The sequence below is a fragment of the Salvelinus fontinalis genome, chromosome 6, assembly GCF_029448725.1.
Source record: "Salvelinus fontinalis isolate EN_2023a chromosome 6, ASM2944872v1, whole genome shotgun sequence".
NCBI classification, from domain to species: domain Eukaryota; kingdom Metazoa; phylum Chordata; class Actinopteri; order Salmoniformes; family Salmonidae; genus Salvelinus; species Salvelinus fontinalis.
The window spans coordinates 7,597,793-7,615,983 of NC_074670.1; the positions used below are offsets into that span (position 1 = coordinate 7,597,793).

The window sequence follows — 18,191 nt, forward strand, 5'->3', positions numbered from 1 at the left end:
AAACCTCCAACATTAAAAGACTATGTCTGATATAAATTGAGTCACCCTCAGTTCTCTTAGCTCTTTTCTGTGAAGGAACAAAAAAAGAGAAGGGTGTGGGTTACACAGGTTCCACGTGACATCGTGGCAGACGTCACAACGTGGACATGCATTGTTGCATTGGGGGGTGGGGGGGTTCTAGAGGAGTGGGGGTGGTGAGGGGTCTGCATGCAGAGTGGCCTGGAGTTCTGGGGGCCACAAGGGCCCTCGAATCCCAGATGTGCAAAGCAGGGGACCCAAGACAGGGCTATTAGAGTGGGTGTCTTGAAGGGGTGGGGGGACAAAGGTGAAGGGTCAGGCAGGAATACAGTACTCGATAGAAACACTAGTCATCATGAAAACCTAGTCCTGTGTCATGCATGTAAATGCAGCAGCCAATGAGGGATCTTCTTTCAACATTCATTCTTCAAAGGCCTTTTCTTCCTGTCTGGACTGATGTACAAACCAAAAGCATATTTAATGTATCTCATATACATCATCTCAGTCTGTGCACATGACCAATACCAACGCTGTTGTCATAGACAATGTCTGACTTGAACATGAGGTCAACTCAAAGACCGTGTGGTTTGTGAGCAGTATTCAAATGAAAGCAGGAGAATAAAATGAGGAGAGGGTGAAGTTAGTCTTATGGATGGGAGACTTGGCAGTGGTGTAAGTTAGAATGGGAGTGGAGTGACTACAATACTAATATAATGCACAAGCAGGAGTCGGGACAAGGTCAAAGGTCTGACCTTCCTCATTTGCACCGGCTCCTCAGTGTCCGTCTGCTCAGACTGGAGTTACCCCAGGCATGGAGGAGGAGAGAAGGCATAATGACATTACAATCCTCCACTAGGAGCCCCGTCCCCGTCCATAGCAGAGCCATCTGAGGAACTTGTGGTCTGAGGTGTGTCTTTGTCACGGTATGTTACACTATCATTACTGTGACCAATGGGGGGGCAAAAATGATGATGCACAGCTATTCTATTTTCTAACTATAGAAAAATCATCATATTATACTTGTCTTGTAAATAATACTATGTGATGAATATAGCAATATCACTGCTGAGACCAGTCTATCTGTAACTTCTATGACCAGTGTATCTGTGTGTGAAGGGTGAATGATGATGATCCCTGTAAGGCAGGGGATTGTGGGAGTTGTAGTTCCTAGGTGCAGTACCTTGACCTCGGCTGAGCCCTCGTCCACCGCCTCCACAGTGACCTCCAGCTTCCTGTCGTCCTGGCGGGCTGGCAGTCTGATGGGGGTGGAGGTCTGGGGCTGCTGGAGGTCCAGGGGGGCCATAGGAATCCCTGCCTCCATCAGGGCTGCCTGGGAGAAGACTGGGGCGCTGACCGGACGGGCGGCCTTGTGGGTGGCCACCACTGGCGGGAGAGAGACAGGACAGAGGGAGTGTTAGTATTTAAATAGTGGGTTGTATAGAGGGCAGGAGAGAGACAGGACAGAGGGAGTGTTAGTATTTAGATAGTGGGTTGTATAGAGGACAGGAGAGAGACAGGACAGAGGGAGTGTTAGTATTTAGATAGTTGTTTTGTATACAGGGCAGGAGAGAGACGGTCTGCATGCTTTGAGACCATCAAACCCGGTGTAGTGAGAGATAAACACACTGACAGAGCGCAGAAGAACATCTTGAACATCCACGTACACAAAACAAACTCATAATCAACTCCACACACACACACACACACACACACACACACACAGAGGCCAGGGCACACACAGACTTCAGGTACACACTGTACCTTCACGGGCCAGCTCAGTCTAGTCAAGAATGAGACTAGCAAGGGGAAAAGCTTGGATGAGTTGTAGGAAGCAACTGTCCACAATATAGAACGGACAGCAAAGCATGGCCAGTACTTCTCAACCGTAGCCAACGATGCAAATGGCAGAAGTTGTCCTGACTCGTTGAGTTAATAACCAATGATGCAAATGGCAGAAGTTGTCCTGACTCTTTGGGTTAATAAGCTCACGCCTCACTGTAGTATAGTATTCCTAAAGCAATTAAAAGGAAAACTAAATATGTATTTCTTCTATAAAACAAAGCATAACCAAAGACCCATTGGTTCGTCAAACAATGTATTTTTCAGGGGAAAATCCCATGACAAAGCACAACCACGTTGTAAAAGTGTTGGACGAATGTTAGTCAGCGAGCTTCTCTGGTAAGTTGAGGTTGGAGAGCGGGTGTAAGATCATATTGTTTTAGGGCAGCACGCAAAAACTCACGACGCAAAGTACCTGCACGCAATTTTTTATCCCGCAACACAAACCAATCGTCATCCACATCTCTCTGGGGTTGTGCTGGTCTCTTCTCCAGAACCCTCCTCTCAAACAGCGGCCTCTTCTCCTCAGAAACCACCACTGTGGGTTTGGGCTGAGCGGCTAGACCTTTGACAACAGTTATGTCAGTATAGTCCTGGAGACGCTCACTGAGAGCAACTGATACAAACACACAAACAGAGCTCTTATCTAAGACACAGCATCGTTAAAGCATCGTTAAAGTATCAGTAGAAGACCATTTTGCAATTCTCAAAAAAATTCAAACAAACAATAGCCATCTCGATCTGCAATACAATTTTTCCAAATAGATATGCCGGACAAAATGAACTGATATTTTTGGTAGTTTCAGTCTTTTGGTAGTCTCAGTCTGCAGCTAAAATGAGCAGGAAAAGCAGGGGGAAAGGGGAATGAAGAGATGGGGGTACCTAATTCTTTAGGGGCAGCATCCAGCAGGACAAACCAATCATCGTCCACCTCTATCTGTCTCTGAGGCAGTCTCTGCTGCAGGGTCCTCTCCTCTCTCCAGCTCTCCTCCATTATTGTCACCCTTTTCTGGGTTCTCTGCTCTGTGCTCGTCATCATCACGTCAACCACAAGGGCAGGTCTAGTTACCACAGCAACTGATACAGACAGACACAGAGTACCCAGGAGACTCAACTATGATACTCTTACCATTCACATATTATAACGCAGAATCTGATTGTGGCCACAACTGCACATATCTGATTAGAGAGCCTTTACCACACATCATTATAAAAAAGGTAAAGGGGAATGTGAAGCACAACCGAGCTCAGGATGATGTGGTCAGTGGGTACCTGTTGGCATCTTCACAGGCTCTTGACGAGAGGCTTCAAAGAGCGTCAACCAATCATCACCCTCCCCTCTCTCTTGGGGAGGCAGTGTTTTCACCAGTTCAACCTCCGGTTGACGTCTGTCCTCCACCACTCTAGGTGGTTTCCTAGTTTCCTCCACCACAACCACTGTTCTCCGGGGTACCAGCTCTATAACCTCTCTGTCTACGTGGAACGCTGAAATAAAACAAGGATAACAGGCTTGTCAAGGAATACACGATCTGGGTTCAGCGTTTTACCAAAGACAAAAGGGGCAGACGGTGGTCAAGCAGCAGAACCCTTGTCTGTGGTCAGTATCTCAGAGGGAGCGCAGTCCCAAAGCACAAACCAATCATCATCCACTTCTTTAGGTGTTACCACAGGCCCCTCCTCCATCTTAACAGTCTCTTCCATGATCCTCACGGTTTTTGGTGGTTTCTGTTCCACTGTCTCCTTCACCACCGTAACAGCTGTAGTGCTCACATCAGAGTAAATCACCACCACTGTAACAGCTGTGGTGCTCACATCAGAGTAAATCACCACCACTGTAACAGCTGTAGTGCTCACATCAGAGTAAATCACCACCACTGTAACAGCTGTGGTGCTCACATCAGAGTAAATCACCACCACTGTAACAGCTGTGGTGCTCACATCAGAGTAAATCACCACCACTGTAACAGCTGTGGTGCTCACATCAGAGTAAATCACCACCACTGTAACAGCTGTGGTGCTCACATCAGAGTAAATCACCACCACTGTAACAGCTGTAGTGCTCACATCAGAGTAAATCACCACCACTGTAACAGCTGTGGTGCTCACATCAGAGTAAATCACCACCACTGTAACAGCTGTGGTGCTCACATCAGAGTAAATCACCACCACTGTAACAGCTGTAGTGCTCACATCAGAGTAAATCACCACCACTGTAACAGCTGTGGTGCTCACATCAGAGTAAATCACCACCACTGTAACAGCTGTGGTGCTCACATCAGAGTAAATCACCACCACTGTAACAGCTGTGGTGCTCACATCAGAGTAAATCACCACCACTGTAACAGCTGTAGTGCTCACATCAGAGTAAATCACCACCACTGTAACATCTGTGGTGCTCACATCAGAGTAAATCACCACCACTGGTGCAGCTGATAGAGACAGAAACACAGCCCAACAGTCTACAAGGTATCAAGCCTTTTACTAGAACATGTAAATATGAGAGTGTATTCCTTGCCGAAAGCTTTTGTGGATAGTCAACAGGCTCACACAACAATTGAGAGCCTTTGTAAGCAGGAGAAGGGTTGGTATTTGTATTTCGAGTGGCCAGCAGCAAGCTTAGAATGGTCAAAGTACCTGCTATTTTAGGGGCAACATCCAGCTGCAAAAACCAATCATCATCCAGCTCTCTCTGCGGTTGTGTTGCCTTACCCTCCAGGGCAACGTCTTCAGGAAGGGATCTGACTGCTTCCACCACAAACACTCCTGGTTCAGGCTCAATGGTCAGATGTTTGGCTGGCACAACCTCTGGGTATACCCTATCGCTAACAGCCAGAGAAACTGGAGCAAAAAGACACACAGAGAGCTTGATATACCACAACTACTAATAGAGGGTCCTGTTGATGATTGACCAGTCATAACCCAAGAGATATCATATTCCTCATTCACACAAGAAAAAAAGCCTAGGTTTGGTTAGTTAGCTTCTTGGCAGTACTGTATGTCTGAGGTACCTGGTGGTTAGTTAGCTTGTTGGCAGTACTGTATGTCTGAGGTACCTGGTGGTTAGTTAGCTTGTTGGCAGTACTGTATGTCTGAGGTACCTGGTGGTTAGTTAGCTTGTTGGCAGTACTGTATGTCTGAGGTACCGGGTAGTTAGTTAGCTTGTTGGCAGTACTGTATGTCTGAGGTACCTGGTGGTTAGTTAGCTTCTTGGCAGTACTGTATGTCTGAGGTACCTGGTGGTTAGTTAGCTTGTTGGCAGTACTGTATGTCTGAGGTACCTGGTGGTTAGTTAGCTTGTTGGCAGTACTGTATGTCTGAGGTACCTGGTGGTTAGTTAGCTTGTTGGCAGTGCTGTATATCTGAGACACCTGGTGGTTAGTTAGCTTGTTGGCAGTACTGTATGTCTGAGGTACCTGGTGGTTAGTTAGCTTCTTGGCAGTACTGTATGTCTGAGGTACCTGGTGGTTAGTTAGCTTGTTGGCAGTACTGTATGTCTGAGGTACCTGGTGGTTAGTTAGCTTGTTGGCAGTACTGTATGTCTGAGGTACCTGGTGGTTAGTTAGCTTGTTGGCAGTACTGTATTTCTGAGGTACCTGGTGGTTAGTTAGCTTGTTGGCAGTACTGTATGTCTGAAGTACCTGGTGGTTAGTTAGCTTGTTGGCAGTACTGTATGTCTGAGGTACCTGGTGGTTAGTTAGCTTCTTGGCAGTACTGTATGTCTGAGGTACCTGGTGGTTAGTTAGCTTGTTGGCAGTACTGTATATCTGAGGTACCTGGTGGTTAGTTAGCTTCTTGGCAGTACTGTATGTCTGAGGTACCTGGTGGTTAGTTAGCTTGTTGGCAGTACTGTATGTCTGAGGTACCTGGTGGTTAGTTAGCTTCTTGGCAGTACTGTATGTCTGAGGTACCTGGTGGTTAGTTAGCTTGTTGGCAGTACTGTATGTCTGAGGTACCTGGTAGAACCCCAGCAGGTTCTTGACGGACAGCATCCAACAGAACAAACCAGCCATCTCCCTCCTCTCTCTCTGCTGGTGGTCTCTGCTCTGAGATGATCATCTCTGACTGGAGTATCTCCTCTTGCTGTCCCCACCTCTCTTCAACAATAGTCACCCTCTTCTTCATTATTTTTTCTATGGTCGTCACATCAACCACAGAGGTGGTCTGGCTTAAATCTGGATATACCGGAGTATGCTCACCAAGAGCAACTGATACAGACAGGGGAAAGTCCTTTAGTTTAGGAACTTTACCATGTTCTCCAAAAAACATATTTTATTCTCAGTCAAAGCTGGGAAATGTACAAAGATTGTGGCAATTAAGCAGGAACGGTACCTGGTGGTACAATGATCGGCTCCTCACGGACATCAGCAAACGTTGTAAACCAATCATCATCTCTCTCTGGTTGTCGCTGCCACTCCTCTACTTCCCCTTTCTGTTGTGGCCTCGTCTCCTCCACCAGAACCACCACTGGCTTCTGCTTTTCAGCCTTTACCTCAACCACAGGGCTGATCACATCTGGAGAAACCGGTGTTGGCTCTGCTGGAGCGACTGATACAAACACACATAGTACATACCCTTCAGATTCAGCTAGATGTGTGGGCTCACAAAAAGCCATGTCATCAAAGATCATATTCCCAGATAAACATTCCAAAGTTCATATGGGAAAAGCACTACGGTTAGTCTGCGAGTTTTGCGAGGTGGGTTGGTTATATTTTGATGGAATCAGGGGCTGAGGCGCAAAGCCTTGAATTGTATGGGGTACCTGGTGGTATATAGGATGTTTCTCTGGGCACGACATCCAGTTGCACAAACCAGTCCTCGTCCATCTCTCTTGATGGCTGTGGTGGAAGTATAACTTCTTCTTGATGTCGCTCCTCTTGCTTCTCTTCCATTACAGTCACCCTTCTCTCCTCTCTCTGCTCTACTGTTGTCAGCTCAACCACAGAGGAGACGCTTTCCTCAGGGTATACCGGAATACACTCTTCCACAGAAGCTGGTACAAACACACATTCCTCAGATACTGGAAGATAATTGAAATTACACAAAGCAATGTAGCTGAAGCCCTTCTCTTGGTGGATAGTCAAATGTCTTGTTAGTTATTCTTATTTGAAAGTATTCTGCAGCGTATGAAGCACAGGCTCAGGGGAGATGTTGTTCATATTGTGGTGGGACTGGGAAGCAGTGCATGAAAATCATGGAAATACCTGACGGAATCACAGATGGTTCTCTGGGAACAATGTCCAGCAGGACAACCCAGTCATCTTCCATCTCTCTCTGTGACTGTGACGGTTTCTGTTCCAGACGGCTCTGGTCTTCCTGTAACTCCATCTCCTCCACTACAGTCACCCTGCTCTCCTCTCTCTGCACTACTGTCATCACTTTAACCATGGAAGAGATGGTTTCCTCTACGTACACCTGAACTTGCTCTTGCAAAGAAGCTGATACATAAAGACACAATGAACCGTGAGAGACATGAAGTTCAAAGCCTAGTTTGATGATTAATCAGTCATTGTAGCCCAGTTGTTTCAATCCCTAAAATACCAAATAATTGAGGCATAGCACAAGCAGCAGGGCTTTGATGAAAGTTCTTCATACCTGAAACTGGTGTGGTTGGTACACCTGAAGGAACACGATCAGCCAGGTCCAAGAGCATACACCAATCATCTTCCTGCATTTGCCACGGTCTCCGTCCTTCCACCAACCCGCTTTCAGGCTGTTGCTGTGTGGCCTCCACTTCAATGCATTCCCTCTCTGGTGCTCTCTGCTCGACCGTGTCTACTAACACCACAGAGAATCTTGTGGAGACCACAGGCACCAGAGCGGAGTCGACTGGCATGACTGACAAAGTAGAGACAGCAGTTCTCTCAGCCACACAAATCCATACCGTACCAAAGTTTTATCTTTCAATTGAAATGGCAATTGTTGTAAAACACACGAGCTGGTTAGCTTTGCGGAGGGAATGTTCGAGATGGAATTGTCAGTAATTGTGTGGGTGGTGGTAAAGCAAGCGTTTCCATTACGGTTTCAACGGTGACGGGGAGAAGCAAAGCTGATTGGTTGATGGGACGTACCTGGAGGCTTATAAAGAGTCTTATGTGGGAGGCTGTCCAGCAACACAACCCAATCGTCCTTGTCTTCTGGCTGGGATGGCTGCATATTCACTTCCACCACCTCTTCTTCTTCTTGGGGCTTCTCCATTTGTCTGACTCTATGTGGAACCCTCTCCACATCCTTTCTGAATTTCACCAAAACTTCCCCCTCTGTATAAAATCCATCTCCCAGCCTTTCCTCTGATAAAATGTCCTCTGATGACTTTTCCTCGAGTGTCTTCTGTGTTCTCCTCATTTCTTCCACTATTCTCACTGTTTTCTTGTTTTTCTTGACAGTCTGCTCTCCCTCTGGCAACCTTTCCTCCGACATCTGCCGCATCCTATCCTCTAGACCTCCTTTCACCTCTATCAATCCCTTGCCTGAAACCTTCCCCTGTTCCACTCTCTCCTCCTGTTTCTCCTCCCTGACCTTTTCCTGTTCTTGGAGCCACTCCTGTTCTTGGAGCCACTGCTGAATTGTAACTACCGGTAACCCTAACTTCTCTGCCGCAAATAGTTCATTGAATTTCACCATAAGTTGTCCTTCTTTATAAAAATGGCCTCCTATCTGGTCCTCTGACAACCTCTCAGATGCTTTCTTCTCTAGTTGATCTGGAAGACTCTCATCCTGTGTCACTATAGTCACCTTCTTCCTCCTCCTTTCCACTCTTATCTCTCCTCTCCTTTCCTCAAGCCCCTCTGGCAACCCTTCCTCCAAAGCCTGACGCTTCCTCTCCTCTAACCATCCTTCATCCTCTTTCAATCCCTCGTCTGAAACCTCCACCTGGTCCACCGTCTCCTCCTCCATCTCTCCTTCTTGTTGTCTCATCTCTTTCACTATAGTCACATTATTCTGGGTCCTCCACTCTACTCTCCGTACCACAGAGGAGGTGCTCGCCACATTTGACCACCCTTCTTCAGATTCCTCTGCCTCTTCCATACTCTCCACTTTTAGTCCCTCATCTTCCCCTGACTCATCTGGCAGCAATCCTTTGAGAAACACCTCCTTTATCTGCTCCTCCAACTCATCTACTTCCTCCACATTCTCTTCCGCTGCCTCTACCACCTCCTCCTCTACCTCCCCCCCCTCCTGTTCTACCCCTCCCTCCTCCTCCTGCTGCTGCCTGGCCTCCACCTCCTCCTGTATCCTCTCCTCCAGCTCATCCACCTCCTGCAGCCGTTCTTCCAGAACCTTCACCTCCCTCAGTCTCTCATCCAGCACCTCTACCTCCCTCAGCTTCTCCACCAGGAACACTCCTTCCTGGAGCCTCTTGATCACGTCCCTCCTCTCCTGCCTAGTCTCCTCCTTCTCCAGGGAGACCGGGGGAGAGACTGAGGAGGGGCAGATTTGGGTTATCAGTATAGGAAGAACAGGAGTGTAACCTATTCAGTGAGGTGAAACGTTCAGAATGTTACAGACAGAAATGATGATTCCCTGTTCTACCAGACAGACAATCATGTCTGTTCTGCAAAACTCTATTTCTGTGCTAGTGAACAACAGCTAGTGAATGTATATAGTATGACGACTCACATGGAGGTGTGTCTACAAACTCAAAGCTGCGGTCCAACTGCATGACCCAGTCATCACTTGGTTCCTGCCTTGGCTGTAGCAGCCTCTCCAGAATGTTGGCCGTGGCCACCTTTGCCACCTTGGCAGAGCGGTATTTGACTGAGGACATCACAGAAACATTTAGAACAGAGCGGATCCCTTACATATAGAAAAATAACGTAGCTCGTGAGAACACTGCAAACAGAGGATCATCAGCAAAGCATACTTACCACAGTATCACAGCTCTACATCAATGAGGGCCAAGCACCATTGATAAGATAGCAACATTAAATAAGCCAGTACATGACAGAGCAACATCTTTAAAGATGTCATCACGGTCGGTGGCGAGCTTAGAAGGTTCACCTTCCATCACTGTCAACTTCTAAAGCACACCTCTACGGAGGATTCATTGTCAAAGCGAGGATGCACACAGTGACATCAGGTATAGCACAGCTACACAGAATGAGGTTAACAACAGATACCTGGCGGTTTTATCATGGGGTAGGGGAAATAGGGGAGGGAGGGTCGTCTGCCCAGCAGGACAAACCAATCCTCCTCTTTCTCCTCCACCAGTCTCCCCTGCTGCTGTCCATCAGACACCCGTCCCTGCCATGTCAGGCTGACCGTCTGGCCTGTCTCAGTCTCCTGCCATGCCTGTCTGACTGTCTGGACGGACTTGCCATCATCCCAGCTCTGAGTGGAACTCTCCACAGAGAAAGTCCCCCCCCCTCTGGCTGTTGATAGAACATGAGGTAATGGTGTTACTGCAGGAGTTAATGGTGAAGTTAGATGGAGGAGAGTGAGGCAAAGCTCCCCTCCACAGGTCTGCATTTCAGGGGCTTTCAAAGCAAAGCTCACTTATTTAGTAAGCAAATGGAATTCAATGTATCTGGCAGGCAGATAGCAAATTAAGTTAGTACGAGACTACCACACAATTCTGAGATCTGCAGAGCTAGACGTTTAGTTCCAAGCACAGGAACGGCAGGCTCCTCGACACAATGATGTCCATCATCAAGCACGGACCAAAGAACTGAAGGCTCTCTTTAACAAGCAACACAACACGGATCAAAGAACTGAAGGCTCTCTTTAACAAGCAACACAACACGGATCATAGAACTGAAGGCTCTCTTTAACAAGCAACACAACACGGATCAAAGAACTGAAGGCTCTTTAACAAGCAACACAACACGGACCAAAGAACTGAAGGCTCTCTTTAACAAGCAACACAACACGGACCAAAGAACTGAATGCTCTCTTTAACAAGCAACACAACACGGACCAAAGAACTGAAGGCTCTCTTTAACAAGCAACACAACACGGACCAAAGAACTGAAGGCTCTCTTTAACAAGCAACACAACACGGACCAAAGAACTGAAGGCTCTCTTTAACAAGCAACACAACACGGACCAAAGAACTGAAGGCTCTCTTTAACAAGCAACACAACACGGACCAAAGAACTGAAGGCTCTCTTTAACAAGCAACACAACACGGACCAAAGAACCGAAGGCTCTCTTTAACAAGCAACACAACACGGACCAAAGAACTGAAGGCTCTCTTTAACAAGCAACACAACACGGACCAAAGAACTGAAGGCTCTCTTTAACAAGCAACACAACACGGACCAAAGAACTGAAGGCTCTCTTTAACAAGCAACACAACACGGACCAAAGAACTGAAGGCTCTCTTTAACAAGCAACACAACACGGACCAAAGAACTGAAGGCTCTCTTTAACAAGCAACACAACACGGACCAAAGAACTGAAGGCTCTCTTTAACAAGCAACACAACACGGACCAAAGAACTGAAGGCTCTCTTTAACAAGCAACACAACACGGACCAAAGAACTGAAGGCTCTCTTTAACAAGCAACACAACACGGACCAAAGAACTGAAGGCTCTCTTTAACAAGCAACACAACACGGACCAAAGAACTGAAGGCTCTCTTTAACAAGCAACACAACACGGACCAAAGAACTGAAGGCTCTCTTTAACAAGCAACACAACACGGACCAAAGAACTGAAGGCTCTCTTTAACAAGCAACACAACACGGACCAAAGACTCAAGAGCTCTGAAGCTGCTGTTAGTCAGTCATAAGCTGTTAGAAGTGAATGGAGCATCAATGTAACTGTAGCTGTGATTGATTGGCAGGTTATTCTGAGCTGCCCTTGGTGAGTCACCAGCATTGACCCAAGCTGGCCTGAGATTAGGCCTCAGCATAAGGGTTGGAGCTAATGAGATGATGAGAGGACTGACAGAGCGCAGGGTTAGATCAAGCTGACTCAAAGCTACAGTATGTAGTTCTCTAGCAAGGCTGAACTGAGGTTGCTCTATGTAAGCTGAGTCAAAACTTCAATGATGGTCCACATGGTTCCTGATTGGCTACCTGGTGAAAAAAAGGTCTGGGGTTGGTCAGATCCCAGCATGAAGAACCAATCGTCATCCTCTGTCTTGTTTGGACTAGCAGAGAGCTGCGAGGCATGGAGATCATCATCTCCAGCTACAAGAATGGGACAAGTTGGTGAGAGACTGATCCTGAAGTCGTGCACGCTGGCACGAACACACACATTCCCACACACAAAAAACACATACTGTAATACACGCATACACACACCCACACCTTCGTCGATGGTGCGGGACAGCCTCTTGCTGGCGGACCGTGTGAAGCGTGGGGCGGGCCGGGCGATCATGGAACTGGCCTGGCGGGTCTGGGCCTGGGTACGGCCACTGTACCTGAACTTTGACCCCAGCGCCAGGAACCGGGAGCGGGACGACGGGGGCTCCACGGACGACACCCTGGGGGCGGAGAATCACACAGTCACTCACAGTTTCTAGACACGCTTATTATAATGATTTGGTTTCATAGTTCATAATAGCTTGCCCAGTGATGTGATGCATCAATAAATCACATCACTGGACCAGCCAAACTCCAGCTTTAATAAAAGCTTAGTCATGTTCCTCCAATGGCATTCTGCCAGGTGACTTAGACCAATCTCATGTTACCTTAACCAGCTTCATCCAGAGCTCCTCCTGTATGACCCACTTGTCACGTACAGTGCTGTGAAAAAGTTTTGCCGCCTTTCTAATTCTCTACTTTTGTATATTTTTGATACTGAATGTTATCATATCTTCAAACAAAACGTAATATTAGATAAAGGTAACCTGAGTGAACAAATAACACAACAAATACATACTTATTTCATGTATTTAATGAACAAAGTTATGCAACACCCAATGCCCCTGTGTGTAAAAGTAATTGCCCCCTTACACTCAATAACTGGTTGTTCCACCTTTAGCTGCAATGACTCCAGCCAAACGCTTCCTATAGTTGTTGATCAGTCTCACGTCTCTATGGAGGAACCCCCCCCACCCCCAAACATCACACTACCGCCACTACCGTTGGTATAAGGTTCTTACTGTGGAATGCAGTGTTTGGTTTTCGCCAGGCATAATGGGACTTTAACTTATCTGTCCATAAAACGTTCTTCCAAGAGTGTTGATGATTATCCAGGTGCTTCTTGGCAAACTTGAGTCATCTTTTTGGATGAGATGGGTCCCATTATGTCTGGCAAAAACCAAACACTGCATTGCACAGTAAGAACCTCATACCAACGGTCAAGCATGGTGGTGGTAGTGAGATGGTTTGGGAGGCTTTGCTGCTTCAGGACCTGGACAACTTGCCTTAATAGAAGGAACCATGAATTCTGCTCTGTATCAGATAATTCTACAGGAGAATGTCAGGCCATCCATCTGTGAGCTGAAGCATAGCTGAGTCATGCAGCAAGACAATGATCCAAAACACACAATCAAGTCTACATGAAAATGGTTAAAAAGCAACAAATTTGACGTTTTGTAATGGCCTAGTCAAAGTCCAGACCTAATCCAAATGGAGATGTTCTGGAAGGACTTGAAATGAGCAGTTCATGCTTTGAAACCCACAAATGTTGCTGAGCTAAAACAGTTCTACATGGAAGAGTGGGACAAAATTCCTCCACAGCGAGAGATGTGGTTGAAGATCTGATAACATTCAACATATCAAACATATGCAGAAATAGAGAAAATCAGTAAAGGGGCAAATATTTTTCACAGCACTGTAGCTGGAGTTAGACTACCACCGGGGCTAATAGAGTTACTCTCAGAAAGGTTATGCTGCAGGGGCCAATTAGAAGGCACCCTCAGGTAACCTGAGAATGGCCCCCTGTTGCCGGGCAGTAGTGGGGGCAGATGACAGAATTAAATCGAACACTTTTATTGTATCTCTATGGAGCAGATGATCCAGGAAGTGGAATAGGTAGAAGTTGCCCGCCCGTAACCGCTGATATGGGATCAGATATTGTTTTAACGTCCAAATGGTTAAGGTCAGGATTGGGGGATAGGATAATCTGATCCTAGATCTATGGTTAAGGGTAACTTGTTAGTTGGAAGCAGGGTGAGCAGTGGTGTAGCGGAGGTTAAATGCACGATGGCTCGACTGAACATTTTAGAAGCCCCCATCTTGGCGGTGTAGAGAAACTTTTGCATTTATAAGACAATTTCCTGAAATTCTACAAATTTCTCCATGGGGCTAGAGACATTTTTGCAATTTTAAGGCTAACTTCCTGCAATTCTACACATTTTGCCATGCAGCTAAAAATGTTGCAGTTTTAAAGCAAATTTCCTGCGATTCTACATATTCTGCCATGGAACAGAGAATATTTTGCAGTTTAAAAGCAAATTTCCTGCAATCCTATGCATTTTGCCATGGCTAATGCTGTGTTATTTTGCTCAAACATAACAAAATCTCTACTGTTAAATTACATTTTTGGGGGATTTTTCAATTCTACCTGACTGTCTAGTTTTAGTTTTACTGATTGTTAGTTCTCAAAGATAATATTATTAGGCCATTACGGTCGAAGCCCCGTCTAAGCCAGGGGAGGGAGGTCTACTAAGCTATATGTAATTGTTTTAAGAAGATCATACCAAGGATCATTTAGCTATTTTATTTTTAATTTTAAGACCCTTGAAGTATGCATATTTTTTTATTATTAATTAATTATTTGATGAAAATGTGTATTTGGCCTTACTGCTATTAGCCCATACAACGCATAGAATAACAGATACATGGAGCAACAGATAGTCCCCCCCCAAAACAGCTAAAGGAAGTTTGTTCTGAAGTGTCTGTCCTATATCTGAGAGATAGAAGATATATCAGGAAACATTTTGTTTTACACGTATTTAACCCCTAAACAGTCTCAATATATAGTTCCATTCATTTTTTCAACTTAAAAGATAGAGAAATGATTTTACTCACCGTGAACAGCGATCACGGTTTACCACCACCTATTTATTCACCACTGTATCACCGAGGGCGAGTGACTTTCTCACCTGAAGAAGGTATGGTGTTCCACTGAGGCCTTCCACAGCTTCTTGGAGGCCTTGTAGTTGGGCAGCTTGAAGCCGATTGTGCTCTCGTACTGCTCCTGTTCAGAGGGACGGATCTTGATGAAGAAGCTGCTTCGCTTGTAGGAGATCTTGAGGACTTTGGGCCAGGGGAAACGATTGATCCTCAGCTTGTCCTTGTAGACCATGAGACCACCAGAACACACCCCTAGCGTGATGTCCACACCTTCAAGATCCTGTGAGCATATAGAAAAAGTACATTCAGTAAAGATGATCAATATGTTCTATATACCCTCATCATAGACACTATAGGCATCTTTCCGTCACAGTTATTCCTGCATTTACAGCAACATGCCACTAGGGGCAGCCTCTGCTACACTTTCAGCAGCACAGATTAATCTCTTGTTTGATGACAGCGATTTTGTAATTAAAAATCTGTGGTTGCTAGAGTTGCCTAACCTTGTTATTCCCAAATCATACACTTCGATTTGATAGTGCTCTACTTTTTCTGACCGCTCTTAAAAATCTCTATAAAAACTGTTCCTTCTATAGATAGAAGTGTTCCAGTCGTAGATTCCAGAACATTCTAAAGTGTACCTTTGCTTGGTGCAGATCCACTCCATACATAGACAGCTTCTTGGCATTCTCCAGAAACAACATGTCTGCCTGGGCTGGACTCATGGATCTGGAGACAAACACAGAGATGGGTACAGCAGCTAGTCTAGTGGTTGGAGCGTTGGGCCAGGAATTGAAACGTTGCTGGATTAAATCCCTGAGCTGACAAGGTAAAAATCTGTCGTTCTGCCCATGAACAAGGCAGTTGTAGGCCGCAGTAGGCCGTCATTGTAAATAAGAATTTGTTCTTAACTGACTTGCCTAGTTAAATAAAGGCTACATTGAAGATTTTTTTATTTCTTTTTTTAAACAGGTCCGGTGCTTGCAACGCCAGGGTTGTTGGTTCGATTCCCGCAGGGGACAAGTACAATAATGTTTGCACTCACAACTACTGTAAGTCTCTCTGGATAAGAACGTCTCTTAAATGACTCAAAAGTAAACATGTAAGGGTGCAAGTTATCAGCTATATGATAACATGTTTATGGTGTGTGTCATCGGTGCATACAGTGCACATGTACAGCAAGGCTTGCCATGTGTAAAGCTAGCATATATGTAAAGCCTGCTGCTCTTTCCTCCTAAAACCCCACATCTGACCTGTATGTGACATTCTGCCACTCCATTCTTTATCATAGCTGCAGTATATAGTCTGGTCTTTTCTACATTACTACAGTATATAGTCTGGTCTTTTCTACATTACTCCAGTATATAGTCTGGTCTTTTCTACATTACTCCAGTATATAGTCTGGTCTTTTCTACATTACTCCAGTCTATAGTCTGGTCTTTTCTACATTACTCCAGTATATAGTCTGGTCTTTTCTACATTACTCCAGTCTATAGTCTGGTCTTTTCTACATTACTACAGTATATAGTCTGGTCTTTTCTACATTACTCCAGTATATAGTCCGGTCCTCCCTGGTCTTCTACATTACTCCAGTATATAGTCTGGTCTTTTCTACATTACTCCAGTCTATAATCTGGTCTTTTCTACATTACTCCAGTATATAGTCCGGTCCTCCATGGTCTTCTACATTACTCCAGTATATAGTCTGGTCTTTTCTACATTACTCCAGTATATAGTCCGGTCCTCCATGGTCTTCTACATTACTCCAGTATATAGTCTGGTCTTTTCTACATTACTCCAGTCTATAGTCCGGTCCTCCCTGGTCTTTTGTACATTACTCCAGTTTATAGTCCGGTCCTCCCTGGTCTTTTGTACATTACTCCAGTATATAGTCATTACTCCAGCATATAGTCTGGTCCTGCCTGGTCGTTCCTGCATTACTCCAGTATATAGTCCGGTCCTCCCTGGTCTTTTGTACATTACTCCAGTATATAGTCATTACTCCAGCATATAGTCTGGTCCTCCCTGGTCTTTTCTACATTACTCCAGTAAATAGTCTGGTCCACCCTGGTCTTTTCTACATTACTCCAGTATATAGTCAGTCCTCCCTGGTCTTTTGTACATTACTCCAGTATATAATCCGGTCCTCCCTGGTCTTTTCTACATTACTCCAGTATATAGTCAGTCCTCCCTGGTCTTTTCCACATTACTCCAGTATATAGTCCGGTCCTCCCTGGTCTTTTCTACATTACTCCAGTATATAGTCCGGTCCTCCCTGGTCTTTTCTACATTACTCCAGTATTTAGGCCGGTCCTCCCTGGTCTTTTGTACATTACTCCAGTATATTGTCAGTCCTCCCTGGTCTTTTGTACATTATTCCAGTATATAGTTAGTCCTCCCTGGTCTTTTCTACATTACTCCAGTATATAGTCAGTCCTCCCTGGTCTTTTCTACATTACTCCAGTATATAGTCCGGTCCTCCCTGGTCTTTTGTACATTACTCCAGTATATAGTCTGGTCCTCCCTGGTCTTTTCTACATTACTCCAGTATATAGTCAGTCCTCCCTGGTCTTTTCTACATTACTCCAGTATATAGTCAGTCCTCCCTGGTCTTTTGTACATTATTCCAGTATATAGTCAGTCCTCCCTGGTCTTTTGTACATTACTCCAGTATATAGTCCGGTCCTCCCTGGTCTTTCTACATTAGTCCAGTATATAGTCCTTACTCCAGTATAGAGTCTGGTCCTCCCTGGTCTTTTCGACATTACTCCAGTAAATAATCTGGTCTTTCCTGGTCTTTTCTACATTACTCCAGTATATAATCTGGTCCTCCCTGGTCTTTTGTACATTGCTCCAGTATATAGTCAGTCCTCCCTGGTCTTTTGTACATTACTCCAGTATAGAGTCTGGTCCTCCCTGGTCTTTTCGACATTACTCCAGTAAATAATCTGGTCCTCCCTGGTCTTTTCTACATTACTCCAGTATATAATCTGGTCCTCCCTGGTCTTTTGTACATTGCTCCAGTATATAGTCAGTCCTCCCTGGTCTTTTGTACATTACTCCAGTATATAATCTGGTCCTCCCTGGTCTTTTGTACATTACTCCAGTAAATAATCTGGTCCTCCCTGGTCTTCTCTTCATTACTCCAGTATATAGTCTGGTCCTCCCTGGTCTTTCTACATTACTGCAGTATATAGTTCAGTCCTCCCTGGTCTTTCTACATTACTCCAGTATTTAGGCCGGTCCTCCCTGGTCTTTTCTACATTACTCCAGTATATAGTCAGTCCTCCCTGGTCTTTTGTACATTACTCCAGTAAATAATCTGGTCCTCCCTGGTCTTCTCTTCATTACTCCAGTATATAGTCT

At 45.4% G+C, this 18,191-nt stretch overlaps 1 protein-coding gene across 17 annotated transcripts in view; it reads right to left on the minus strand.

The window, feature by feature from the left end:
- The window catches only part of LOC129856918 (uncharacterized), an 83,478-nt gene that overhangs the window by 34,592 nt on the left and 30,695 nt on the right, over positions 1 to 18,191 (minus strand). For 8 of the 17 annotated variants that reach the window (XM_055924678.1, XM_055924680.1, XM_055924683.1 and 5 more), the window contains 19 exons: positions 15,467 to 15,554; positions 14,855 to 15,105; positions 12,111 to 12,286; positions 11,877 to 11,990; positions 9,975 to 10,226; positions 9,475 to 9,612; positions 7,926 to 9,275; positions 7,450 to 7,692; positions 7,059 to 7,292; positions 6,617 to 6,874; positions 6,187 to 6,402; positions 5,811 to 6,062; positions 4,492 to 4,695; positions 3,130 to 3,342; positions 2,740 to 2,934; positions 2,273 to 2,473; positions 1,199 to 1,401; positions 771 to 812; positions 5 to 67 (listed from right to left, as the gene is read on the minus strand). In XM_055924678.1, coding sequence (XP_055780653.1) covers positions 5 to 67; positions 771 to 812; positions 1,199 to 1,401; positions 2,273 to 2,473; positions 2,740 to 2,934; positions 3,130 to 3,342; positions 4,492 to 4,695; positions 5,811 to 6,062; positions 6,187 to 6,402; positions 6,617 to 6,874; positions 7,059 to 7,292; positions 7,450 to 7,692; positions 7,926 to 9,275; positions 9,475 to 9,612; positions 9,975 to 10,226; positions 11,877 to 11,990; positions 12,111 to 12,286; positions 14,855 to 15,105; positions 15,467 to 15,554 — 4,693 coding nt within the window. The remainder of the gene's footprint in view (positions 1 to 4; positions 68 to 770; positions 813 to 1,198; positions 1,402 to 2,272; positions 2,474 to 2,739; positions 2,935 to 3,129; positions 3,343 to 4,491; positions 4,696 to 5,810; positions 6,063 to 6,186; positions 6,403 to 6,616; positions 6,875 to 7,058; positions 7,293 to 7,449; positions 7,693 to 7,925; positions 9,276 to 9,474; positions 9,613 to 9,974; positions 10,227 to 11,876; positions 11,991 to 12,110; positions 12,287 to 14,854; positions 15,106 to 15,466; positions 15,555 to 18,191) is intronic. The other 9 variants (XM_055924686.1, XM_055924682.1, XM_055924685.1 and 6 more) reach the window with 9 other exon arrangements.